At 34.8% G+C, this 27,510-nt stretch overlaps 2 protein-coding genes across 2 annotated transcripts; both read left to right on the top strand.

The window, feature by feature from the left end:
- The first annotated feature begins 423 nt into the window (after positions 1 to 423).
- Positions 424 to 14,867, top strand: zgc:162872 (BAR_ACAPs and ArfGap_ACAP domain-containing protein). Its single transcript, XM_051861805.1, has 22 exons — positions 424 to 865; positions 1,135 to 1,192; positions 2,880 to 2,999; positions 3,078 to 3,131; positions 3,247 to 3,305; positions 3,401 to 3,584; positions 5,442 to 5,486; positions 5,577 to 5,672; positions 5,766 to 5,840; positions 6,029 to 6,132; positions 7,001 to 7,052; positions 7,141 to 7,241; positions 7,705 to 7,816; positions 9,250 to 9,428; positions 9,722 to 9,791; positions 10,043 to 10,134; positions 10,222 to 10,301; positions 11,442 to 11,596; positions 11,684 to 11,793; positions 11,978 to 12,088; positions 12,164 to 12,225; positions 14,230 to 14,867. The coding sequence occupies exons 1-22, from the start codon at positions 813 to 815 to the stop codon at positions 14,349 to 14,351; spliced, it is 2,094 nt and encodes a 697-aa protein (XP_051717765.1). The 5' UTR covers positions 424 to 812; the 3' UTR covers positions 14,352 to 14,867.
- A 1,038-nt stretch (positions 14,868 to 15,905) lies between these two features.
- Positions 15,906 to 27,365, top strand: LOC127495172 (protein IWS1 homolog). The gene is made up of 15 exons (XM_051861820.1): positions 15,906 to 16,219; positions 17,881 to 17,948; positions 18,023 to 18,539; positions 19,516 to 19,566; positions 19,652 to 19,859; positions 19,933 to 19,990; positions 20,367 to 20,476; positions 20,606 to 20,756; positions 21,811 to 21,893; positions 22,013 to 22,142; positions 23,463 to 23,580; positions 23,681 to 23,792; positions 24,458 to 24,514; positions 25,520 to 25,631; positions 26,983 to 27,365. The coding sequence occupies exons 1-15, from the start codon at positions 16,192 to 16,194 to the stop codon at positions 27,106 to 27,108; spliced, it is 1,929 nt and encodes a 642-aa protein (XP_051717780.1). The 5' UTR covers positions 15,906 to 16,191; the 3' UTR covers positions 27,109 to 27,365.
- The last annotated feature ends 145 nt before the right edge of the window (positions 27,366 to 27,510 follow it).

Genomic DNA, 27,510 nt, shown 5'->3' with positions numbered 1-27,510 from the left:
ATGGATCGTTTCATCATAGCGTAATGTTATTTGTTTGTATTTAAAGATACATTGTGCATAGATTGTATAAAACATCAGCCATATACAGATACACTCTTGAAAGAGCTCAATTTAGTTTATTCAATTTAGTCAGCAATTAAACCAAACCACATATTTGGGATGATACAAGTTAAGACTTTTTATTGAATCAGTCATATTCAACAATTTTACATTATCCAGGGGATGAAAACAATGATTTTGGTGCAGGTAATGACCTTAACAGAGATTTTGTTTTGTTTTTAGTATTTTATTTTATTTTATTTTATTTTATTTTTTAATTTAATATTTTATTTTATTTTATTTTATTTTATTTTATTTTATTTTATTTTATTTTATACTCCATGCTCTTATTTTGAAAATGTCCTACAGGACATCCTTTACACATCACGCACGACTTCCGACACCGGAAAAGCGACTCGCATCAACATGAACAAACACCCCCGCAGCTGTCAACAGAGCTCGAGACTAGATTCACTCATCACGCAAAGAACTTCAATGAATTAATCGCGTGCATTACTGTGGTCCGAGCGCATTATCTGCGGTGTGTGATGCAGTGCGCTCGCGTGCGTAATTTCTATCAGTCTGACAGGTTGTGAATGGAGAGCAGGATGAGATAACGGCTCATGGAGGAGACAGTGATGCAGTCTGTGCATCAGGCCTCGAGCAGGAATCATTCGTATCTGAATAATGTCTGTGGTTTAAAAGTTTAATAGTGCATGAAAGAGTTAGAAACACTGAGTTCATAAGGACAGAGAGAAACCCTGAGCTGAACCATGGACACTTTCCTGGACTTTGAGGAATGCATCAGAGACTCACCTGCATTCAGGTATGAAGATCTCATTCATAACACACAGTATGATTCGTCTAATATGCATATAGTTCATTAGTTCATGACTGATGGTTGACATGACATGCATCTAAAACGACATTTTCTTATTGTTGGTTTATCATTTTAAAACTACAAGTCTATTTAAAATTGATATATAATTTAAAAAAAGCTCATGGTCATGTCATTTGTAAACTACCCACCATGCTCTGGGGTTGGATCGTGTATCTGCTGAGTATGACTTATGCAGATGTGTGTGTTTTTTGCAGGCAGTCCCTGGATAAATGCGAGAGTGATGTTGCAGAACTGGAGAGTCGTGTGGAGAAAGTAAGATGTCCCAGCATACATTTTTGGAGCATTTTATTTTTTATTTTTGTGCTAAAAACATTCATATTTTAATTGTTTAAATTATTTTATATTTTAGTTAATTTTTATATTATATTTATCGCCATATTTCATATATATATATATATATATATATAATGTATGTATATGTATATATATGTATGTATATGTATATATATGTATATGTGTGTATATATATGCGTGTCCATTCATGATGAGGAGGAGAGAGAGTGAGCCAATCAGCAGTAGGGGGTGTGTCCACTCATGATGGGGGAGGAGAGTGAGCCAATCAGCAGTAGGGGGCATGTCATCTCATGATGGGGGAGGAGAGAGAGTTGATAGGCTTGTTTAAGATGCATCGGCGCTGCGCAGACCGATCGGCGTATGACATCAAAGTAGGGGGGCGTGTCCATTCATGATGATGAGGAGGAGAGAGAGTGAGCCAATCAGCAGTAGGGGGCGTGCCCACTCATGATGGGGGAGGAGAGAGAGAGAGCCAATCAGCTGTAGGGGGTGTGTCCACTCATGATGGGGGAGGAGGAGAGTGAGCCACTCAACAGTAGGGGGCGTAACCACTTTGTGGACACTTCAGTTCACTCCATATATATATATTGATATCAGACAGAAGAACAAGTTGTTTTTCTATTTTTAATTAAAGGTGCAGTAAGTGATTTCTGAGAAATCAGCAGTAGGGGGCGTATCCACTCATGATGGGGGATGAGAGAGTGAGCCAATCATTAATAGGGGGGCATGTCTACTCATGATGGGGGAGGCGAGTGAACCAATCAACAGTAGGGGGTGTGTTCACTCATGATGGGGAGTAGAGTGAGCTAATCAGCAGTAGGGGGTGTGCCCACACACGATGGGGGAGGAGAGAGAGCCAATCAGCAGTAGGGATGTGCCCACTCATGATGGGGGAGGAGAGAGAGCCAATCAGCAGCAGGGGGTGTGTCCACTCATGATGGGGAGGAGCGAGAGTAAGCCAATCAGCAGTAGGGGGTGTGCCCACACATGATGGGGGAGGAGAGAGAGCCAATCAGCAGTAGGGGGTGTGTCCACTTATGATGGGGGAGGAGAGTGAGCCAATCAGCAGTAGGGGGCATGTCATCTCATGATGGGGGAGGAGAGAGAGTTGATAGGCTTGTTTAAGATGCATCGGCGCTGCGCAGACCGATCGACGTATGACATCAAAGTAGGGGGGCGTGTCCATTCATGATGATGAGGAGGAGAGAGAGTGAGCCAATCAGCAGTAGGGGGCGTGCCCACTCATGATGGGGGAGGAGAGAGAGAGAGCCAATCAGCTGTAGGGGGTGTGTCCACTCATGATGGGGGAGGAGAGAGAGTGAGCCAATCAACAGTAGGGGGCGTGACCACTTTGTGGACACTTCACTTCATTTTGGGGTGAAAGGCGGATCCTTTTGTGTAGGAGCGTGTTTGTTTTGGTGATTTTAAATATCAACAGCATTTCTCAGAAATTGCTTACTGCACCTTTAAAAGTGTTTTTGAACTGGGGAGGAATTTTTGACTTCTCATGTCAAAAGATTAAAGTAAAATAATTTTTTCATGATATTAGCCCTTATGTACATTTCATCTTAGCTTGACAGCCTTCATCTCTCTCTCTCTCTCTCTCTCTCTTTCTCTCTCTCTCTCTCTCTTTCTCTCTCTGTAGGTGATGAAGTTGTGTAGTCAGATGGTGAATGCGGGTCAGAACTACACCTCCTGCAATCAGCTCTTCCTGTCCGGACTGGCCGAGTTTACGGCGTATCATAAGAACGACAGTGTTATTGTGGTGAGTACAGATGTCTGATGGGTCACGACCTTCGGCCAGACCTCTCATGCTGACCTCTTATTGCTCGTGTGTCTGTAGAATTGCCTGCGTCAGTTCAACCAAGGCCTACAAGAAATGATCCAGTTTCAGACGGTGAGTGTGTGTCTTTTGTTTTTATTAGACAAAATCTGATTGGACGGGCCACTTTCTAAACAATCCCTTTGTGCTTGTGCATATTTGTTCATTATAAATGTTTGTTTTCTTGCAGATGCTGTTTGATCAGACTCAGAGAGCCATTACCCAACAGCTCACAAACCTGCTTTCACAGTACGTAACTTCACACACACACACACACACACACACACACACACACATTTACACACGTTCACAGTACTAAAGCATGATGATTTGTTCTGTGACAGATTTGTGCCGCAGATTCGCGACACTCGCCGTGAGTTTGTACGGATCGGAGACGATCTAGATGCCGCCGTTGTGAAAAACGCCCAGGTCAGCCGACACAAACCCGTCGACGCTGAAAGAGCGACTCACCTGCTGCTCGCCACGCGGAAATGCTACCAACACTTCGCCCTGGACTACTGCCTGCAGGTGATGTTGGATATCTGTGTTTTAAGCAGCTCGTATTCTAGATTTTTACAGCATTTAGTTTTTCTAATGAAGTCTACATATAATGTTATTCAAGCAAAACCATTTTAATTTAGTTTTTCATGAGCTGTAGAATTACAGACTGTTGTTGTTGCGACTGTACCTTTAAGACTTAAATGACCCCGTTATGTTCATATTTTTATATTTATATTTTAGTTTGTTCTTATATTTTATTACATGCATGTTTTATATTATATTTTAGTTTAGATTTTTATATTATATTTTTAGCTTGTTTTTATATTACATTTTACTACATGTATGTTTTATATTATATCATAGTTTAAATTTTTATATTATATTTTAGTTTATATTTTAATATATTTTATTAGGCATGTTTTATATTATATTTTTGTTTTATATTTTATTATAGGCATCTTTCATATAATATTTTAGTTTATGTTTTATATTATATTTTATTAGGCATGTTTTATATTATATTAGTTTATATTTTTATATTATATTTAGCTTGTTTTTATATTACATTTTATTACATGCATGTTTTATATTATCATAGTTTAAATTTTTATATTATATTTAGTTCATATTTCAATATTATATTTTATTAGGCATGTTTCATATTATAATTTAGTTTATGTTTTATATTATATTATAGTTTATAATTTAATATTTAATTTTTAATTTTATTATAGGCATGTTTTAAATGATATTTTTTACTGTGTTTTTATATTATATTTTATTACGTGCATGTTTTATATTATATTTTAACTAATATTTTTTTATTATATTTATTATAGCCATGTTTCATATATTTTAGTTTATATTTTTATATTATATTTTATTATAGGCATGTTTTAAATTATATTTTAGTTTGTTTTTATATTATATTATAGTTTATATTTGTATATTATTATGTTTTATATTATATTTCATTATAGGCATGTTTTATATTATAATATAGTTTGTTTTTATTTTATTTTTTATTATAAACATGTTTTATATAATATTTTTAGCTTGTTTTTATATTACATTTTATTACATGCATGTTTTATATTATATCATAGTTTATATTTTTATATTATATTTTAGTTTATATTTTAATATTATTTTATTATAGGCATGTTTTATATTATATTTTAGATTATATTATTATTACTATATTATATTTAAAATATAAACTAAAATATAATATAAAAATATAAACTAAAATATAATATATATTTTAGTTTATATTTTTATATTATATTTTAGTTTATATTTTAATATTATATTTTATTATAGGCATGTTTTATATTACATTTTAGTTTGTTTTATCTTATATTGTTGTACTGTTGTATTTTGTATTTTAAGCAGCTCATATTTTACATTTTTACAGCATTTAATTTTTGTCTAAAGTCCACATATAATGTTAGTCAATCAAAACCATTTTAGTTTAGTTTTTCATGATAATTTTCTGAGCTGTAGAGCAAAACAGGTTGTTGTTGTTGTTGCGACTGTACCTTTAAGACTTAAATGACCCCGGTTATGTTTGGCAGAGCATGAAAATTCACTAAATATTGAATGATCTGTAAATGTGGGCTGTCTTATGATAATGAGCTCATGAATATGATAATCTTGATTTCTGATCGAGTCATTTTTGTTTTAGTTTCAGTAAATGTTCTGGGTGGCTTCTGAGGGAGTTTAGTTCAGTCAGTATTTAGTTCATACTGTTAAGAAATGAAATGTCAGTTAGAAAGGGAAGATTTTAAAACGAGCGGCTCATTCACAAATCCGTAAGATCTTACCTTCATGCTGTGGAAATACAGAGTGAGATTTATTGTTTTTCTTTCATTTTTCTTGCAGCTGAATAATTTCAAGGTCCAACAGAAGCTGGATATCCTGAATTCGGTAAACTCTATTCAGAAAACTGGGCTTGTAAATACTATGACATCTTGTTCAGATGAATGTAAACTCACTGAAATCATCTTTCTTTCTCAGGTCTTCTCGTATTTTCACGCTCAGTACACGTTTTTCCACCAGGGATTCGACCTGCTGAGAGATCTAGAGCCGACCATGAAGACGATGGCCTCACAGGTCACACTCACACACACATCACACATGTGTATGATAACTTGTTATGTTTCACGGATATTGAAGTTTAATATGAGTAATATGATCTGTGCGCAGCTTTCTCAGCTGTCAACTGACTGCGCTGCCAAGAGGAAAGACCTGGAAAACACACACCTGCTCGTTCAGCAGAGGGTGAGATATTAGAGCTGGTTATAGAAGTTTTGATGACCCCATAAAACAAGTTGGAGGTACAATTTAGGATCTTACAGTTAGTGTACTCCTAAAAGTAGTCAAAAAACCATTTCAAAATGGTCACGCCTTAGTCAGTTTAGTCATAGTGAGTTTTGGAGGTTGATATTTTGATGGTGTGTGTTTGGCAGGATGCGTCCGGAGAGGCGGTGATTGTGTGTAATCCGTCTGATGAAGGAACGATTCAAGGCTACCTGTTCAAACGCTCACGCAAGAAGAACAAAACATGGAAGAGGTGAGAGACACAGTGTTATCTGAGTATCACTGAGATAATATTATAGTTTTTATTTTTATATTTTCCATTTTAATTTTAATTTTTAAGCCCCCGAGAACACGCAACAAAGGGCCATGTTGGGCTGCTTTAGAGAGGAGGAAGAGTTGTTGTAGTAGAGTGTTGTTACCATCATTTTACGCCGGACTGCTTCACAAACGAGGGTCAATTCAACGCTGGATTTGCACAAAAGATTAACATGACGGCACATGCTAGTGGATGAGTTGAATCAACTCCACAGCAACTACATAAATTTATCCACTAACCATTCAGAAACGTCCAGTTTCATTCTAAAAGTTGTAACTTCTTCCTGAGTCTCTCCATCAGTGTCGACTCCGGTTTGAACAATGTAAGGCCGAACACCGTTACTGACAATCCTCATTTTGGCTGCGTGAGATTCTCCAGCTTTGTTGTTGTTGAGCAACCGAAGCGTGAGCTGTTAAAGCTCCGCCCTCTTCTGGAACAGCAGCTCATTTGCATTTAAAGGGACACACACAAAAACGGCGTGTTTTTGCTCACACCCAAATAGAGGCAAATTTGACAAGCTATAATAAATGATCTGTGGGGTATTTTGAGCCGAAACTTCACAGACACATTCTGGAGACACCAGAGACTTATATTACATCTTGTTAAAGGGGCATAACAGGTCCTCTTTAAAAAAATGTCTATATAGTTTTATTAATTTTTGTTTTAGTTGTTTTAGTGCATGATTTTAGTGAACTATAATACCCCTGGAGAGACAGAGATTTTAATACTGTTTGCATTATCATGTCACAATCACAAGCTTAAAAAATGCTAATGATCTGTTTTTGTAATTGTTTCCATCTCTCAGGTGCTGGTTTTTCACTGAAAATAATCAGTTAATCTACTCAAAATCACACAAGGTAAACCATCATCCACATCAGTCTCGCACCGACTGGTCGTGTTAACGTGTTTCTCCTGTTTCACACAGTGTGTGTGTGTGTGTTTTAGGAGCAGCCTGTTGTCCTGTTCGATGACCTGCGTCTGTGCGCAGTGAAATCTCTGGATGTGATCGACCGCCGTTTCTGTTTTGAGCTGCTGTCAGTGCAGAAGTAAGATGATGAAATACACATTCATATCGCCCAAATATCATCCTTATATTGTAATCATTACGAGCACAAGTTGTAATTGCTGTCTCACACATTTCTTTGTGCCTGCTTAACTGAATACATGACATAAACAAACCACACAACATACATTATAGCTGTTTATTACTGTCATATGAACATTACTTTGAAAGGTTCTTTGAAACAATATGTATGAATAATTACTGCACCTTTTCTGTGCTTAATGACATTTTATGCACTTATTGTGGCTGTAAAATCTGTCAAATGTATGTAAATATACTAAAATGTGCTAAGCTGAGATACTGCACTCTGATAGGTCGCTGAAAGCATTATTATGTGTTGTGCAATATTTATTATAAAGCAGGTAGCTGCAGTCCAATCTTCTGCTTATCCAGAGATGTTATCGGCGATTGTGTGTAATTGTGCGTCTTTGTGTTTGCATGCACAGGTGTTGTGTGTTACAGGCCGACTCGGAGGAGCTGAAGCTGGCGTGGATTAACGCTGTTCAGGGCTGTATAGACATGGCGTACCGCGATCAAGTAATGGATCAAAACACTCAGGTACAAACACACACATTTGCTCTCATACCAGGGCTCGACAATAAGGACTACCCGATGGCCCGGGGCCAGTGTGAAGTAGGAACTCGGGACAGTAGGCGGAACTGTCACTTGCCCGATCGGGCCAGTGCTGTAGGGTGTGCGATATATATCGTTTATGATATCGTAATTGTTGATTTAACGATCTGAAATTATAGAGTATGTCCCTCACTTTACAAAAACACACCCATTGAGTGCACGCATGCACTATGTGACGTAGTCTAGTAGGTTAGACTAGTGCACGAGCATATTTAGAGTGCACGATTTCACTGCATGATTTAGTCTATTAAAATGCATTTAGAATGCATCAGAATTCAAGATAAGGGGCAAAAATGACCCTGTATATCTTTCATATTTATATAATTTAATATAGTTAACCAATATTAAACAAAGAGCGCCGTTTTTCTCCAAATATCAGCATGATTACAAATGTGATATTGATTTTATACAGCGTACAGTTTAATGAACAAGAACTTAATATCAAGTGACTTACATTTTAGACACCAAATCGCCTGTTTCGCTCTATTTCGCCTACGAAAATAGTTCCAAAGTCCACACAGAATTGTTTTGCGTCTCTGAGCAACACTTCCTGAATGAATCAACCGTTTGAATGAATCGGTTGAATCTCAATGACTCGCTCATTAACAGTGATTCGCTACCACCTACTGGCGGGTTTAATTTCACGTTTAAAGTGTCTTTTCATTTTTAAAATGATTTCAAATAACAGTATTTAACGTTTTATATTTTCAACATTTCAAAACATTATTTATGCATCTGTAACTGCTCTTGACTGATTAATTTTAATAAAGTTTAATCTATAGTTATATAGTTAGTTATACATTAGATTATTTCTGTACCTGAAAATCTCCTGTTTAAACCTACATGAAAAACTTGAAAAGCACTGTTTATTTCATTTTGTTTGTTCTGTTGTATTTATTTTTGCTATTACTCATAATTTGATTATTTGTTACTATTTCATTACTTACTGTTTATTTGTCTAACAATATTTAAAATTTACGTTAATTTACGTTAATTTAGGAGTTAATCTAGTAGCTTTTGGTGTCATAAACCTATTTATTAAGGTTACATGTATCAAAAACAACAAAAACAATAACTAGGCTTATTTTATAGGCCCATTTTCTTTTATTTTACTTTATAAATTTTTTGTTGTGGGGCAAGTGAAAATTGAACCACTGGCCCGACCGGGCTAGTAGAAAAAATCCTTAGCGTTGAGCCCTGCATACACTTGGAAGCATTTTGAGGTCTGGAAAACTCAACAAAAAGTTCAGTTCTAAAATACATCTGGAAATATTGTATGAAACTTCAGTTCTGTCACACAAACAAAACGGGCACTTATTGGTCAAAAGGTGTGTCATTTGCATATTGTGTGTGTCTAGGTGAAGGAGAGCTCCACCCCTGTGCTCGTTCCAGACCCGCCCTCTCACCCCCCCGCTCTGGGCGTGGCTCTCCGTGGCAGCGGTAACCAGCGCTGCTGTGACTGCGGGGAGGCGGAGCCTCGCTGGGCCAGCGTGAACCTCGGCATCACCATGTGCATCGAGTGCTCGGGCATCCACAGGTGAGTCCTGTTGTGTTCCTATTCCAATTCTGTATTTCTTTCACCATTTTTTTATTTATTGATAAACGTTATTTTATTATACATATTAAAAGTAGTATTTTTTGTTGTGTATTAGCAGTACACAAACTAGATTGTAGTCATCATTTTGAGTCAGGACAGCAGATTTTTACACTGGTAATTATGACATGATGATATAAAGCAGTAAACACGGTGTATATAGTGTTACTCATGAACTCAGTAATATTTAAAGGGTTTATTTGTTTAAATATAACATTTTTGATTTGTGTTGACAGGAGTCTTGGCGTTCATCTGTCCAAAGTTCGATCACTCACTCTTGATTCCTGGGAGCCAGAACAGTTAAAGGTCCTTCATTCGTTTCATTTTTATAAACATTATTATCAATCTCAGACTATAATCACAAAATTGTAAGTCATCATTGGTGCATGTACAATTAAAAAATGACAAATATTACCAAATAACATTCATTTTATAATTATAACTGAAGTCTTAATATTTGAATTTCTTGTCTCTGATTGTAATTCATCTGAGCTCTGTCAGTTATGCAATTTCTGTCTTGCCATTGGTTGATCTTTGTGTTTAACTCCGCCCCACAGCTGCTATGTGTTCTGGGTAATGAAGTCATTAATGGCATTTATGAGCGTAACCCAGCAGATGGACTACAGAAGCCCAGCGCAGGCAGTCCAAGGTACGAATCTCACACACCATAAACAGGAAGTGTCTGTTTCACGTGTACTTTGAGTGTATGAATGATCATCTTCACTGGCTCTCTCAGGCAGGATAAAGAACAGTGGATCCGGTTCAAGTATGTGGAGAAAAGATTTGTGACGCGTGATCCTGATGGACCTGGTGCTGGTGAGTGTTGTTTATCTTTTATAAATATTATTTTAAATATAATACACCTTATGTACTTTTGATAAAATAATTATATTGTAATTAAAATAATATAATTATTTTAATTCAAAATTATTATTACTATAATTAAAATAATTAAATTATTTTATTGTACTTTTTTAATATTTTATAATCAAAATAAATAATTTTCATTTTCATTTGTTAAATAATAATTAAATAGTATAATTATTTTAATTAATTTCATTTTAAATTATTTTAATTAACGTTTTATTTATAAGTATAATAATTAGATAATTGTAATGTAAATTATTTTAATTAAATGATATAATTATTTTAATTATTAATTAAAATAATATTTTATAATTTAAATATAATTATTTTATTTAAAATAATATAATTAAAAACAATAGCATCATTTTAATTTTAAACTATTTAATATGTTGTAATGGTTTATAAAATTATTATAATTAATTTTGTATTAATAATTAAAATATTTCTTAATTACACAATATTCAATTAAATTATTTAAATTAATTATTAATTATTTATTATTAATTAAAATAATATTTCTTAATTATACAATATTTAATTAAATTATTTAAAATATTCATTTTTAAAAATTATTTAAAATGTAAGTAATATACTTAATTCAAATAAATATTTTCATTTTAATTTTTATTAAATAATAGTTAAACAGTAAAATTATTTTTATTTTAAAAAATAATTATTTTAAAGTATTTTATAATTAAAAAACTTAGATAACTGAAATTTGTAATTAACAATTATTTTAATTAAATAGTATAATTATTTTAAATAATAATAATATTTTATAATGAACAATTATTTAATTTAAATGCAATTATTTTAATTAATAAAAATATTATAAAGAAATAACATTATTTTAATTTTAAATTATTTTAATTAAAATAATATTTTATAATGAATTATAAATTTATTTGAATTAATTTTTTATTATTATTTAAAATATTTTTAATTATACAATTTTAAATTATTTACATTATTATTTTTTATTATTTAAGATTATAAGTAAAATAGTTATTTTATAATTAAATTTCATGTATTAATTAGCAGTAGAATGATAATTAGCACGCAGACGTGAATGTTTGTGTGCTGCTGTAGAAACATCAAAGCTGCGTGCCGGAGAGAAGCTATATCAGGCGTCGCTGAACGGGGATCTCGTTGCCATGGCGACGGCGCTGGCTGAGGGTGCGGAGGTGAACTGGAGTAATCCTGAGCGGGAGGGACGGACGGCTCTGATTGGTTCAGCCGTCGGGGTGAGTGACAGCAGCCTCTGAGAGTCCAAACGCTGTTAAATGTGTGTGATTCTGATCTTCAGCGGTGTGTGTGTGTGTTTCTGTCAGGGCTCTCTGCTGGCATGTGAGTTTCTGCTACAGAACGGCGCTAACGTGAATCACAGAGATCAGCACGGACAGGGCGCTCTGCACGCCGCCGCCACCTACGGACACACGGGGTAACAAACGTCATGCTTCAAAAGTGCATAATATGGCATCTTTAAAGCAAGTCCATTTTTAACCAGGGCTGTCAGTAAATTTTTAATCGTGATTATTTGCACCCTTTTGTGCGATTAATCGCATACTTGTCGTGAAATTTTTAACTGATATATGATAATAGTAATCTGTGATTGGTCACTTCAGGCAGGTGTGTCTGCTGCTCAAGAGAGGAGCCAATCAGTACGCAGCCGACGAAAAGGGAAATGATCCACTCAGTATCGCCATAGAAACCGCCCACGCTGACATCGTCACCTTGTGAGTAATCAGTGTGTGTGTGTGTGTGTGTGTGTGTGTTAGAAATCATAATAATGTAGTGTGTGTGTGTTTCAGGTTAAGAATGGCCCGAATGAATGAGGAAATGAGGGATTCAGAGGGATTCTTCGGATCTGTTGGTAAGATTAGATATTATCTTAACAAAAGTAATGATCTAGTTCAAGATCCAGTGTGTCCTAATGTACCTGACGGCATCTCCTTACGCTTTATTCTGTTTCCTGTCTGGTTTTCTGGACTCTTTTAGATTAGAATTTTCTCATAATTGTACACTAGCGTTCAAAAGTTGGGGATAATTAAGATTTCTTTTCATTTTTTCTTTTCAAAGAAGTCTCTTCTGCTCACCAAGGCTTCGTTTATTTGATCAAAAATACAGTAAAAATTGTAAAATATTTTTACAGTTTAAAATAGCTGTTTTCAATGTGAATATATAGTAAAGTGTAATTTATTCCTGTGATCAAAGCTGAATTTTCAGCATCATTACTCCAGTCTTCAGTGTCACATGATCCTTCAGAAATCATTCTAATATGATGATTTGCTGCCCAAGAAACATTTATGATTATTATCAGTGTTGAAAACAGTTCATATTCTTGTGGAAACCGTGATACATTTTATTTTTCATGATTATTTGATGAATAGAAAGTTCAAAAGAACAGCATTTATTTGAAATAGAAACATTATAAATGTCTTTACTGTAACTTTTGATCAATTTAATGCGTTCTTGATTAATAAAAGTTTTTTTTTAACTTTTGAATGGTAGTATATCACAGTTTCCACAAAAATATGAACTGTTTTCAACACTGATAATAATCATAAATGTTTCTTGGGCAGCAAATCATCATATCAGAATGATTTCTGAAGGATCATGTGACACTGAAGACTGGAGTAATGATGCTGAAAATTCAGCTTTGATCACAGGAATAAATTACACTTTAACATATATTCACATAGAAAACAGTTATTTTAAATTGCAAAAATATTTCATAATTTTTACTGTATTTTTGGTCAAATAAATTTGCTTTTGTGAACAGAAGAGACTCTCAAAAACATTTAAAGGTGCAACATGTAAGATTTTTGCAGTAAAATATCCAAAAACCACTAGGCCAGTGTTATATATTTTGTTCACTTAAGTACTTACAATATCCTAAATGTTTGCAACTATTTGTAAAGCGTGAGAAAATTGCAATTGTAACCAAGGCTCCAGGACGTGTGAGGAGTCGCCTGTCAAATGCGTCATACCCGCGTTACCCTCGGTTTCCGGTTTTATTTTGTAGAAACCATGGAAACACCAAAGACGCTTTAATATTTACGTTTTAATAGACAATGGAACAACTGATTTGATATATTTATAGACAGAAAACTGTTGTTATATAGCTCAACACGTTTAGTCTTATTGTTTAAATCTAATTTTCTTGATTTTTTGCGAGTACCATGCTTTACCACGCCTCAGAAAAAAACACTATTTTGTGAAGTAGCTAACATAGCATAATCAGATGCAGCTTTATTTTTAGTAACAGTAACACAGCATTTTCTCCATCAATTGCATGCCATTTATCAACACAAGCCATCCAGCATTTAATATAATATTCTAAAATCGATCTATCTTACTGCAGTGTGTAACAGTGTCTCACAGCAGCAGCCAAGTGAACGCACAGAGTAACGTTATAACATTATTTCAACACACTCAAATGTATCTAATATGATAAACAGAGCTGTGTTACCTCATACTCATGACCGGAAAAGCGGAAGTGGTGCCGGCGTCTGTGGCATAATAAAAGTTCCGCTGCTCGTGAGGCGTGTGTTGCGCAATCGCCCCTCGTTCAGCTCCCGCAACACTCGGTCCTGCTCTGCTTCATACTACAGTAACGTTAATAATCACATCCATGAACATGATGAGTCCTATCCCTATTATTTTCCACCGGCCGTTGAAGTGAAGACCACATGTCCCAAGATTCCGCGCTCAAACTTGGTGTCATCAAGCTACGCCTTTGTTTTGAATAGGCCTCTAGCGACCTCTAGCGGACAGAAAATCTTACATATTGCACCTTTAAAAAAATAATAAAAGTTCTGTTTGCAGTGAAACTTGCCAACAACAAATAAAAACTCTTCTCTTGGCTTTTCCTCAGGAGATGATGAAACATTCCAGGATATTTTCCGCGATTTCAGTAACATGGCGTCACATGACCCAGAGAAGCTCTCTCGCCGCCAGTTCGTCCGCAGCTCTGAGGACGACGAGGAGAAAAGCTAGAGCGTCTGTGCTCTCAGGTCAAGGGAGGTCAAAGGTCACGCTGCTGCAGTATGGGACAAGGGAACAAAATGGAAAGGAGGGAAATCTTAATGTTGCAACTATTTAAAAACTAAAAATCTCTTGGAGAGAGTGTGGATCTAATGTCGGAGTGTGCGAGCATTAATGTGACTGACGCTCAGCGTGTTTCCGGTCCGACTCATTTCATCCACACACACATGAACTGACTCGGTTTTACTAAAGGCTTTTGACACGTATGTTTATGAACTATTTTATATTGTGCTGCAGTTGTACTACACTGAACTTTGAAGGATATTCACACCTACAGTAAATACAGTGGTTATTTAAGATATTAAAGTCAACATGAAACCAAAAGTGACCTTACTTTCTTAATGCATGTTCCTGGTCTTATTGTGAATGATTAATCAGTGCAGGTCAGTTCATCAAAACTAAATAACTTGGTCTTCCTCTAAAACATATTTCATTTAGGCTTTATTATCGACACTTTTCATCATCCAACACTTTCATCATCCAGTCCTGGATTTATTTCGTAAAACTATACAATAAGGTTTCATTTGTTTTTTTTCTTGTTGAATATCCTGTTTCACTGATTAAGAGAGTCAGACGGGTTGGGAATGCTGTTTCATGTTGACTGTAAATGCACACTGAATAAATATAAATAAATAAACAAACAGTTATAACAGTTAATATAATGTGATACACAATATATTAATATCAATGTTGATGTCTTAAACGTTTATGTCTTATTCTAACTAATAAAAAAGTTATTTAACTATGAAATGTTCTGTCTGTTTATGACATAGACAAATACACGAGTCCCATGATGCTTTGTTTTTAAGTACACAACAGAAAACTTGAAGTTTCATTGCTGTCCAGATTCAACTTATGAAATAAGTTTGTTTCATCATTTCATCATGGTAATACATCATCCATAAAAACTACATTTGTATTTGCTGAAGGAAATACTGGTGCTTGGCAGGTCATTATGACATCATCACGCCTTTATGACATCATATGGTGATCGCATCATCACTGGCTGTTTGAAGGAATTTGCTGAACATTGTATTAGTGTCAGTTGGGTTTTAAAACTTTGATTTAACATTTATTAAAAAAAAAAAAATACATACATCTAAGAATAAAAATATCTACAAAAATATATGTCTAACAGTTGTCATTTATTTCCATTATTTTGATAAGGACACCGCACAAAATGGCTGTAAATGTCAGAGGAAAAAATATTGAAAGAAAAGCTTTAATATCGATAATAAAAAGATTAAAACAATTTTCGATTATCTACAGAATATTTTCCCAAAATAAAAAAAAAACATCAAAAAACTTTAGATTATTTATTTGTTTTCTTAATATATTCAATTGATTTATTTATATACAATTTAAATTTGTTTCATAATGACGAACAAATATAAATCAATTATCTATATTAAATCAAATACTTATATAAATATATAAAAACGCGCGTTTTTGATGCTCCGCCCCTGAAATGGCGACGTTTTGTCTGACGTAATTTCAAAGCGCCGGCGCGTAGACACGCATGCGTTCTCTGAGCGGCGACACCATTTTAGAGGAAGAAAGAAAAACAGGGACAGTAATTGACCATCAGTAATACATCGATAGTTTCATTAATAAGGGCCCATGTGACAGACCCGGACAGACAGAAGGTCTCCGCGGGTCCACAGAAGAACCGGGTTCTGATACTGCGGTACCGGCGCGGGTCTGACATCAACTCGGCGTCTGTTGTTGTTGTTACTCGTTTGTGTGGGTGTTTAGGTGAAGCTGAAGCAGCGCGGTTCCGTCCAGAGTCCAGATGGATGGAGATGAGGAGATCCGCTCAGGTACCACAACTAGAACTTACTGACCCTTTACGAAGTAGTACCATGGTAATACCACGGTAACACCATGCTGTTCTTAACGTAGCATGGTGTTTGAGTGTAGTACACATTACCATATCATCCACCAAAGTACCATGGTATTTTCATGTTTTTTAGACAAGTACCACGGTAAAACCATGGTATTTTTTGTGTACCATGTAAATACCATGGTGTATGAATATGATAAAAATGCATTACAATAAAATACATCCATGGTATTTTCATGTCTTTGCACAAGTACCATGGTATTCTTTGAAGTACCTAACAATAACATGGACATCCTGGCTTGTTTTTGGACGTGAAATACAATCTGATACTATAACATGTTACTGGACATTACTTTTGTAAGTGGCTTACTCTAATTTATTAGTAATAGTATAATTGAAGTCTTTATCATATCATTAGAACATTATGTATATTATGTGAACATACTGTAAATCCTAAAACAGCAGATTTTCAATCTTTTAGATGGATGATAAATCAAAGGCACCTTAAATGCCTCCAAATATAAACATCCTCCTGCGAGGGTCACATGTGTATATATAGGTATTATATACTTTCTTGTACTTTGACATATTTATATTATAAATATATCTAAAATATTTTAGTTTATTTTTTTTTTTTTTTGCCTACTTTTTATAGTACTGTACTATAGTCTTTCTTTCTTTACTCGTATATTTTAATCTTTTTTTTTTGTTTGTTTAAATCTAATGTTTTATTTGTTTTAATTTATTTTAATATTTTATTATATTAATCATATTTAATTATTTTTTTATTTTTACTTTTTTTACACTTATCTTAACATTTCTTTCTTTTCTTATACATTTTAATTAAAATCTAATATTTTAATTAATTAATTAATTTATTTATTATTTTAACATTTTTTTTCGTTACTTATATTTAATATGATTTTTTTTTATTTAAATGTTTTATTTATTTTAATTTTATTTTAATTTTATTTTATTTTTTTTAATAATTTATGTATATTAATCTTATTTAGTTTTTTACGCAACATTTTTTCTTTACTCATTTTAATCTTATTTATTTTTATTTTTTGTTTAAATCTAATGTTTTATTTATTTTAATTAATGTATTTATTTTACATTTATTTTTAAAAAAAATTCTTTACTCATATTTTAATTTTTTTTTTTGTTTAAATCTGTTTTATTTTAATTTAGTTATTTGATTTGATTTTTATTTATGTTAATATTTTATGTATATTAATCATATTTTATTTTGTAATTTTTACTTTTTTCTTTTTTTATACTTAACATTTTTTTCTTTACTCTTATGTTTTTAGCTTTTTGGTTGAATGTGATGCTTTATTTATTTTAATTTAATTTATTGTAATATTTCATTTATATTAATTATATTTTATTATAATTTTTTTTTTTTTTTTTTACACTTCTTATCTTAACATTTGTCTAACGGACCCTCTAGCCCCAACCCATTTGAAACCCCATTTTGTCCTAAGACTGATCTGTGATCAGTATGTTGACATCAGGATCTGCTGGCGTGGTTTAGTAGTAAAAGATCTGAGCTGGAAGCTGAAAGGTTGTAGGTTCAAAGCTTGTGTGTGTTGATGAACTGAAGCTGTGAGACTCTGTGAATGTGTGTTTGCTCAGATGACGGCAGCGCTACTCCAGTTCAGGACGAGCAGGAGGATGCGAGGCCCGGATCACGGCAGTCTGACGTGAGTTTGGATCTGATGCTTTGGGTTTTGTGCTTGATTTCAGTTGTCATTATCTGATTGTTGTGCTCCTGCAGGACGAGGGCAGTGATAACGAGGACGCCGCACACGACAGGAAGTCCGAGAACGCAGACAGCGGGTCGGATCACGAGGCCCGTGGAGGAGCAGCAGATGGGAGCGACTCAGAACCCGAGCCGCCCCGTCCTGCAGACAGCGACGAGGATGAGGAGGGCAGCTCCCCTGTGAAGAGAAGAGCGAGCACCTCTGAGAACGAGGAGGAGGAGGAGAAAGCGCATCCCGCCAGCGACTCCGACCAGGAGGAGACGGAGAAGAGAAGCAGCCCCAAATCAGACGCGGGCAGCGATTCAGACGAGGACAAACCCAAACAGAAAACTCAGAGAAACTCTGATGCTGAAGAGGAGGAGGAGGAGGAGGGAGGGAGGAAGGAGACAGGAAAGTGGAAAGCTGTGATGAACTCAGACAGTGAGGAAGAGGAGGAGAGGCCGAAGAAGGAAGCAGGAAGTGATGAAGATGAAGGGCCCAAACGACGAGCTCTGGCCAGTGATGATGATGATGAGGAAGATGAGAAGCCTGGTATGTGTGTTTACTACTTATGATCAACTTGTAGTATTATTTAATTTTATTATATATATATATATATATATTTTATTTTTTATTTTATGTATATTAATCATATTTTATTAGTTATTTTTACTTTTTCTTTTTTCACTCAACATATTTTCTTTACTCATACATTTTAATTTTGTTTAAATCTGTTTTATTTATTTTATTTATTTATTTTACACTTCTTATTTTAAATTTTTTTTCTGTACTCATATTTTAATCTTATTTTTTTATTTTTTGTTTTGTTTATATATATATATATATATATATATATATATTAAAAAATATTAATTATATCATTATTGATGTATTCATAATGGTATTATAATTTGACTATTATAATAAATTGTGTATTTAATTATATTATGATTATAATCTTAATTATATTACTATTTTTATTATATTTATAATGCTAATGTAAACTTATTATAATATTTATTATATTTATATTATAATCTATTATTATATATATATATATAATATTATTTACATAAGTTTATATATTATGATTCTTTTCATTATTTGATAATTATATTATTATTAAAATTATTGTATTTGTTATTATAATTTGACCATTATAATAAAAAGAATATATTTAGTATTATACTATGAGCTTAAATATACTATTATTATTATATTTATAATGCTAATATAATGTAATACATTATTATAATAGTATTATAATAATTATATATAAATTATTATATTTTCATTTTTTTTTATATATATATATATATATATCACATTATACTGTATTATAAGTAATAAATAATATTTTAATCATAATATAGTAAGTAAATATATAATTTACTACAATAATCGAATTATAACATTGTAAATACTTTTAATGTTATTGTTTACAGTTTATTAGAAGCTAATCATTATTAATATTTTATTATAATAAATTCATATCAGTGATCATGTTTTGTTGTGAATTGTCTTTCAGTGAAGAGGAAGAAGGCGGTTCTGTCAGACAGTGAGGAAGATGAAGAGAAAGGTACTGTCTGTCATTAACACTCGCTGTATGATTTCATATGATGATGATGATGATGATGATGATGATGATGATTGTGACTCTGCAGAGGTGAAGAAGAGCCGGCTGGTGTCTGATGATGAAGACTCTGGCAGTGATGAACCCTCTGGAGGTCCTGACAAGAGTTTAGCAGCTAAACTTAAGGAGCTGGGCTCAGACAGCGAGGATGAGGAGGACGCGATGAAGGCGGATACAGGGAAGAAGGACGAGAAGGCTCTGTTCGGCAGCGACAGCGACTCCGGCGATGACGAGGAAGAGTTAGTGCTCCTAACGCTCTTCATCTCTCTTTATGTGTGTGTGTGTGTGTAACCATCTCTTTCTGTCCCTCAGGAAAATGATCGCAGACATTTTCGGAGAGTCCGGCGATGAAGAGGAGGAGGAGTTTACGGTGAGCCATTAATGATGAATAATTATCTTAAGTCAGGTCACAATACAGATCGATTCAAAGCAGCTTCACAGTATTAAACGGGAAAATGCCAGCGTTAGATTCATCAGCCATGAAACTACATCAATTTCAGCTTAACAGTAGATTACAGTAGATACATTTTTGAAGTGTCAAATTTGCATATTAATTATATCTTGATTAATAATTCATTATTAGTTTTTGATCAGAACTGTTTCACTACTGAATTATTAACAGATGAATTGTTTTCTTGTAACGATTCATTGGAACAAACAGTCTGAACAAACTGATTCGCCAAACTGTGCGACACTAATTCCCTAATTGTAATGATTAATTTGTCGTGTGTGTGTTATCTGTTCAGGGCTTCAATCAGGAGGAGCTGGAGGGCGAGCGGCCGCAGTCTCATGTGTCGGGACAGAAGGGAATGGACGACTCGGATTCAGATGATGATGTGGACAGAAGCGGAAAAGAGTAAGTGAATCTGTTCATTAATACTCCCGTCCATTACTGTAGTAACAGAAACATTAAGTGAATTAAGGTTGAAAGCATTAAGAATGTCTTAGTACATGCAGGAGATGTAATCGTGTGTGTGTGTTTCAGCATGTCCTACATGTCAGACTTTGACATCATGCTGGCCCGCAAGAAAGCTCAAAGCGGCAAACGCAGGCGGAATCGAGACGGAGGGACGTTCATCAGTGACGCAGATGATGTCGTGAGCGCCATGATCACCAAAATGACAGAAGCTGCAGAGGTGTGTGTATGTGTGTGTTACAGGTTCTGGGATATTAATAGCTTAAAGGGTTAGTTCACCCACAAATGAAATTGCTGTCATTAATCACTCACCCTCATGTCATTCCACACCTGTAAAACCTTCGTTTGTCTTCAGTTAAATTAAGATATTAATGATGAAATCCGATGACTCGGTGAGGCCTCCATTGCAAGCAAGATAATTAACACTTTCAGTGCCCAGAAAGCTACTAAAGACATATTTAAAACAGTTCATGTGACTACAGTGCTTCAACCTTAATGTTATGAAGCGACGAGAATACTTTTTGTGCACCAAAAAAACAAAATAACAACTTAATTCAGTAATATCTATTGATGGGCGATCTCAAAACTCTGCTTCATGAACCTTCGAAGCTTTACGAATCTTTTGTTTCGAATCAGTGATTCGAATCGCGTATTAAACTGCCAAAGTCACATGATTTCAGTAAACGAGGCTTCGTTACGTCGTAAGTGTTTAGAAATGTCAATGGTTCACCAGTGGGGGGCGTGACTTTGGTAGTTTAATATGTGATCCGAACCACTGATTCGAAACAAAAGATTTGTAAAGCTTCATGAAGCAGTGTTTTGAAATCGCCCATCACTAGATATTGTTGAATAAAGTCATTGTTATGTTTTTTTTTTTGGCACACAAAGTATTCTTGTCTCTTCATAACATTGAACCATTGTAGTCACATGAACTGTTTTAAATAAGTTTTTAGTAGCTTTCTGGGCATCTGAAAGTGTTAATTAACTTGCTGGCGATGCAGGCCTCACTGAGCCATCGGATTTTATCAAAAATATCTTAATTTGTGTTCCGAAGATGAACGAAGGTCTTACGGGTGTGGAACGACGTGAGTAATTAATAACATAATTTTCATTTTTGAGTGATCTAACCCTTTAAAGTTTACAGTATCTGTGACATGCTGTTGATTTATCAAAGAAAATGATTATAACTCGTCCCTCAGTGGGACAGGAATCATGTTTACAGTAACTCTTACACTGTGTGTGTGTGTGTGTGTGTGTGTGTGTGTGTGTTTCAGGAGGACCGGACTCTAAACAGTCAAAAGAAACCAGCTTTGAAAAAGCTCATGCTGCTCCCCACAGTGGTGATGCATTTAAAGAAGTGAGTGTTGAAGGATCAACCTGTGTGTGTTTATTAGCTGTACTTTCAGGACAAAAGCAAACTCTGTTTAGAGTCTGTAGTCATTACAAGTGTGTGTGTGTGTGTGTGTGTGTGTATAGGCAGGACCTGAAGGAGACGTTTATAGACAGCGGCGTGATGTCGGCCATCAAGGAATGGATCAGTCCTCTCCCGGATAAGAGTCTCCCAGCACTCAAGATACGAGAGGAACTCCTCAAGATCCTGCAGGAAGTGAGTCTACCACATCTGTTTAAACACACAGCTACTAAAGTACTGAGGCAACATTTCCTATACATATTTCACATAGTTGTATCACACCCTGTGATAGTGTATTGATTTAGGGGATACATATGTTTTATGTATATATGCAAAAAGTATGAACGAGTGAATGGATGTATAAATAAATACATGCATATGAGCAATATCACACTCGTAGCTGTGCGATTATGGCGTTATATCAGCACGGATGTGATTCAGCTGTAGGTAATCACAGCTGTGCTGATATAGAGCCATATTGCACGGCTACGAGTGTGATATTGCGTTTATACAACAGTTTGACGGCACGAGTGTGTAAATAAATAAGAACAACAACGGATTGTCTTTAAAAACCCGCTTTTGTGAGGAACTACTTCCTTCCGCCACGGATTCAAATCTCAAGTTGACAGTTTGACCAAGCCTCCGTTACTAATTCTAAAACTAGTAACGAAGGAACATTGAGTCGCTTCATTGAAGCTTATTGTGTTATGTAGAGTGTTATGAGAGAGATCGACTAAACGAGTGTATTTACCTGCATCTGATATAACATTCATTCTTCAGGTTGGTGTCCATAATATTATATCCATTATAAAAAAAATCAGTTTGAATGTCCGCTGAGGAAAGCGATGTCTTTGTCCTTTTAAAAGTTAAGGGGATTTCCCATAGCGCTAAAACAACTTCCTCGTTCTGACTCACTCATAGAGAGTCTTTGCTGCCATATAACGGTGTAATAATGTAACTTCCACTGATACTATTGACGGACACTTTCTCAATACTAAATACGGCATATTATTTATATAAATACCCGAAGGACTGGCTGAGATGAAGCTGCTCTCGGCGGGTACATGAGCACTGAACAGCCGCTGAGCTCGCAAATCTTCGAAAACGTTTAAACAAACTGTAAAATAGGTACTATGATTAACAATGAGTCACATATTTCAGGTCTTAACAACTACATTCACACCTAAAAAAACTCTTAAAACTACAGTTCGTGGTACAACAAGTGTAGTATTTGTAAAAAATATGGTCTGCCATGATAGTCGCTTCAGTTACAGAGTGATACAAACGGTGAAAAGGTAGGAGTGCTGTTATCATTAGAATATTGCATGGCTGTCAGTCAATCAGATTCGAGAACCAGAAAGAACTGGGGTGTGTGTGTATATATATATATATATATAATATAGAGCCATAGTTTTATTTTTTTACTTTTTTCCCATCTTTGTCCTGTTAATATTGAAAATGTTCAATAAGAAAGTGTGCTGAAGGTTGTAATGAAACACATGTGTTTGTTGACAGTTGCCCAGTGTGAGTCAGGAAACACTGAAGCTCAGTGGAATCGGCCGAGCCGTCATGTACCTCTACAAACACCCTAAAGAGTCCCGGCCGAACAAAGACCTCGCGCTCAAACTCATCAGTACGAGCTTTCTTTGACTAGAGCGTATCTATGTGTGTTTGAGTGTGTGTTCCTGCAATAATCTGTGTGTGTGTGTGTGTGTGTGTGTGTGTGTGTGCAGATGAGTGGTCGCGGCCCATCTTCGGCTTAACGTCCAACTACAAGGGAATGACGAGAGAAGAGCGACAGCAGAGAGACCTGGACCAGCAGATCGCCCCGCGCCGGCGCCTCAGGTAACACACACACCTCATCAGTGACGTTCTCCTCATCTGTCGTTCATCTGTCACTCCTCACTGTCATTCTGTCCCTCCTTCCTCTTCCTGTGGTGTGTAAGTGAGCCTCAGACATCTGAGAGGCCGGAGGAGCCGGACGTCTTTTCCCCTGCGCACAGGTTCACTGTGTGTGTGTGTGTGTGTGTGTGTGGGATGCATGATATATTGGCCACCATATCAGTATCGGATGATAAGCAATCATTTTTAATGTTATCATTATCGGCCCGATAAGAAAATTTGGCAGATGTTAAAGCCTGATGGATTATTTCCTTTAGCTGAGGCACATGCGCACTGTTCGCCATGATGGTTTTGAATCCAATATTAACAATAACTAGCACTCTCTGTCACCCCATTTTCATTCCCTCTCATCTTGAGCTCTTTAAACACTGAAGGCATGCGAGTCTCTGCATTTCATTGTGCTGATGTTGTCGTGTGTGTGTGTGTGTGTGTGTGTGTGTGTGTGTGTTTACTGCGGTTTTTGAATTCAGGCGAATGTGATGAAACTGTGCCGTCTGTGACGAACCCTAACACACTAAAGCAAAGGCTGAACAATAAGCGCATGTTTGTCTGAGCGCGTCACATGACTGGTTTGCTCCGTCTCAGTCTGTGTGTTTCTCCTCCCACAGTTCCGGAGGACAGACTCCTCGCAGAGATCTGGAGAAAGTGCTGACGGGAGAGGAGAAGTACGTGTCTGCAGCTCTGTTATTTCTCTGTATTTTGGTTTTTATAGTAGTTCAGAGAAGTTTATTAGAGAATCACACATCATCTGTCATGAACCTGCCCATATTTTACACTCCGAAACCTGTAATCAAATGAAAACAGACATTTGTATAAAGATAATCAAGCCAGTTTTAATGTTTTATATAATATTACATAATATATTATTTATTATATAAATCTTATAATATTAAATAATTAATCTTATGAAAATGCTACTTTTTTGCATTTTTATTGGTCCTAAAAATTTTTTTCCTTTTATGCAAAATTTTCATTTATCTTTAGTGAAAATCTCCACTTAATTTTTTGCGTAGTTTTTTTTTTTTTTAAACTATATCCCAGTTTGTTTTAATTTAATTAATAATTATTAAATTATTATAATTTATTATTTCATTTGATCATTTTATTATAGGAAAATGTATTAATTATTAAATGTATTCTATAATTTGTGTATTTCATTATAATTTAATATTTATTATTTAATATTGTATTATAATTTTTTATATTTTAGTTAATTTTATTTTATTTAATTATATTTAATTAATTATAATTTATTATAAATGTATTTATTATATTACTATAATTTAAAAATATTAAATTATCATTTGTATAATTCATTCATTTAATATTTTTATTAATGCCAATTAATGAAAAGATTATATTTTATTATATTGAAATTATTTTTTATATTTTTAAACCGTATTATATAATTTATTTATTATTATTCCATATTCATTAATGCTAATTAATTAAAATGACAATACTTCAATAATTTATTGTGTTGAAATGTATTTTATTTTTAAAATGTATTATATAATTAATAAATTATAATTTAATATTTTATGTTGATGATGATATAATTTAAAATTAATACATTTATATAAAAATTTATTTGAAAATTTTTGTAATTGTTTTAATGAATATAAACTAACATCTTTCTCTCTCGGTTTCTCTCTCTCTCGCTCTCTCAGGGCGTTACGGCCGGGTGACCCAGGATTCTGTGCGAGGGCACGTGTGCCCATGCCGTCCAATAAGGACTACGTGGTTCGGCCCAAATGGAACGTGGATGGGGACTCAAACCGGGTGAGTGGGCGGGGCATTGTGTGGGTGGGGCTTAAGTGTAGAGGAATGATTGACAAGTGTCTCTTGCTCAAATAAAAAGTGGGAGGAGTTTGCACAGGAAGTGTGAAGCAGAATAAGAGATGTTTCTTTATCTGACTAAAAAATATTATATGTAGAGTTTTTCAATTCAAGTATACCCCCCTGTAATCTGATTGGCGGAGGAGGTTTTTTACTGTTATGTGATTGGTAGAGGAGCTTTAGGAAAGGCATCAGCCTGCTGGAGAAGCACAAGCGGCGTTTTGCGGAGGAGAGGAAGCAGCGCCGCCCGCAGGGTGCTGTGAGAATCAGCATTGAGGGAAACCGTATGCCCCTGTAGTTCCATGTCCTGCCTGAGGGGGCAGTAAGTGGCTGCATGGTGCTGCATGCTGCACTGGATACAGTGTGGTGGAGTAGAGAGAACTAACATGTCAACTCCATGAGCAAGAGTTGAAGCAGTCCTCAAACAGGTCCTTTATGTTTAGTTGCTGAAACAAATCCCACCAGCCGTGGTTTTGAATGTTTACCACCACAAACAAGGGACAAAGTAACTGCTACGAGAGCAGATCAACTTTGAGTTTGTGTGAAAGTCACATGACCAGCCCACTAAACCTCAGCTCTAAGCTTGTTCTTCAGCATGTTTTCACTGTTTAGAATGATTACAGCTGTTACATTCAGTACATTATCAGCTCTCACAAGAACATATCATAGTAGAGTTTTTCATTTGAATTTTTTAGTTCATTTGATTTTGCTTTAAGTCATTTTTTAAAAAAGGTTTTTAATTGACATTTTTCCTTACAGTAGTTTCTTTTTTGTTTTTAATTGTTTGTGGTTGTTGTAGAGTTTTACCTTGTTTTTAATGCACATTATTAATCGACTTGATTTTGCTTTTAGTATTTTTAAAAGTTAAGCGACTGCTTTTAGCAGTTTCCTGTTTTACTTTTACTGCTTGTAATAGTTTCCTTTTTTATATTTTTAATTGTCTTGTTTTTGCTTGTAATAATTTCCTGTTTTTTTTTATTTAAAAAATATTAGGATATTTTAATTGGCTTGTTTTCACTTGTAATACTTCCCTATTTATTATTCTTTTTTTTATTAATTTAAAAAAAATTGTGTTTTTGCTTGTAATAGTTTCCTATTTATTCTTTTTTCCATTAATTTTTAACTGGCGTGTTTTCACTTGTAGTAATTTCCTATTTATTTTTTCATTTTAAAAAATATTAAGATATTTTAAATGGGCTTGTATTTGCTTGCACTTTCCAGTTTTCCACATCATACTTTTAAATGCAGTATTTTTGTACGTTTTTGACTCTTCTCTCGCTCGTCTGTCCTCTAGGGTCCGATGAAGAAGGGCATGTCACGAGTAGATAAACAGATGCGGCGCTTCGCAGATATCAAACGGCTAACGAAGACGGGACACGCAGTGAAGATCAGCGTGGAGGGGAACCGCATGCCCCTCTGACCCTCCACACGCTCCTCAAGCTTTTCTGTTTCTGTTTTTTTCCTGTAAAATGTTGCCAGTGTTGGCCGTTTGGTTCTACAGTAGCTCTGCAGAATCAGATCTCCACGAAGCCGCGTATCTGTACTGTAGCTATGCGTGAGTCTGCGTAGCTGCGCGTTTGCAGTGTATTCAGAGCCCAGAGAACTGAACTGGGAACATGATGGCGTTTGGTTCTGATGTATCTTTCATAATAAAGAGTTTCCATGTTCTAAGTTTTACTTATGTATTCCCTGGGCTTTTTCTTTCCTTTATTTGCTTTGCATTCACATTGTGTTAATAGTACAAGGCAAACATGACAATATTTTATAGTTTATATTTTAAAACCATAATGTAACTTTATTGATTGCACATTGATTGAATTAA

This window comes from Ctenopharyngodon idella, chromosome 15 (assembly GCF_019924925.1).
Source record: "Ctenopharyngodon idella isolate HZGC_01 chromosome 15, HZGC01, whole genome shotgun sequence".
NCBI classification, from domain to species: domain Eukaryota; kingdom Metazoa; phylum Chordata; class Actinopteri; order Cypriniformes; family Xenocyprididae; genus Ctenopharyngodon; species Ctenopharyngodon idella.
The sequence above is the reverse complement of the archived record's forward strand: the minus strand, read 5'-3'. Positions and strand labels throughout refer to the sequence as shown.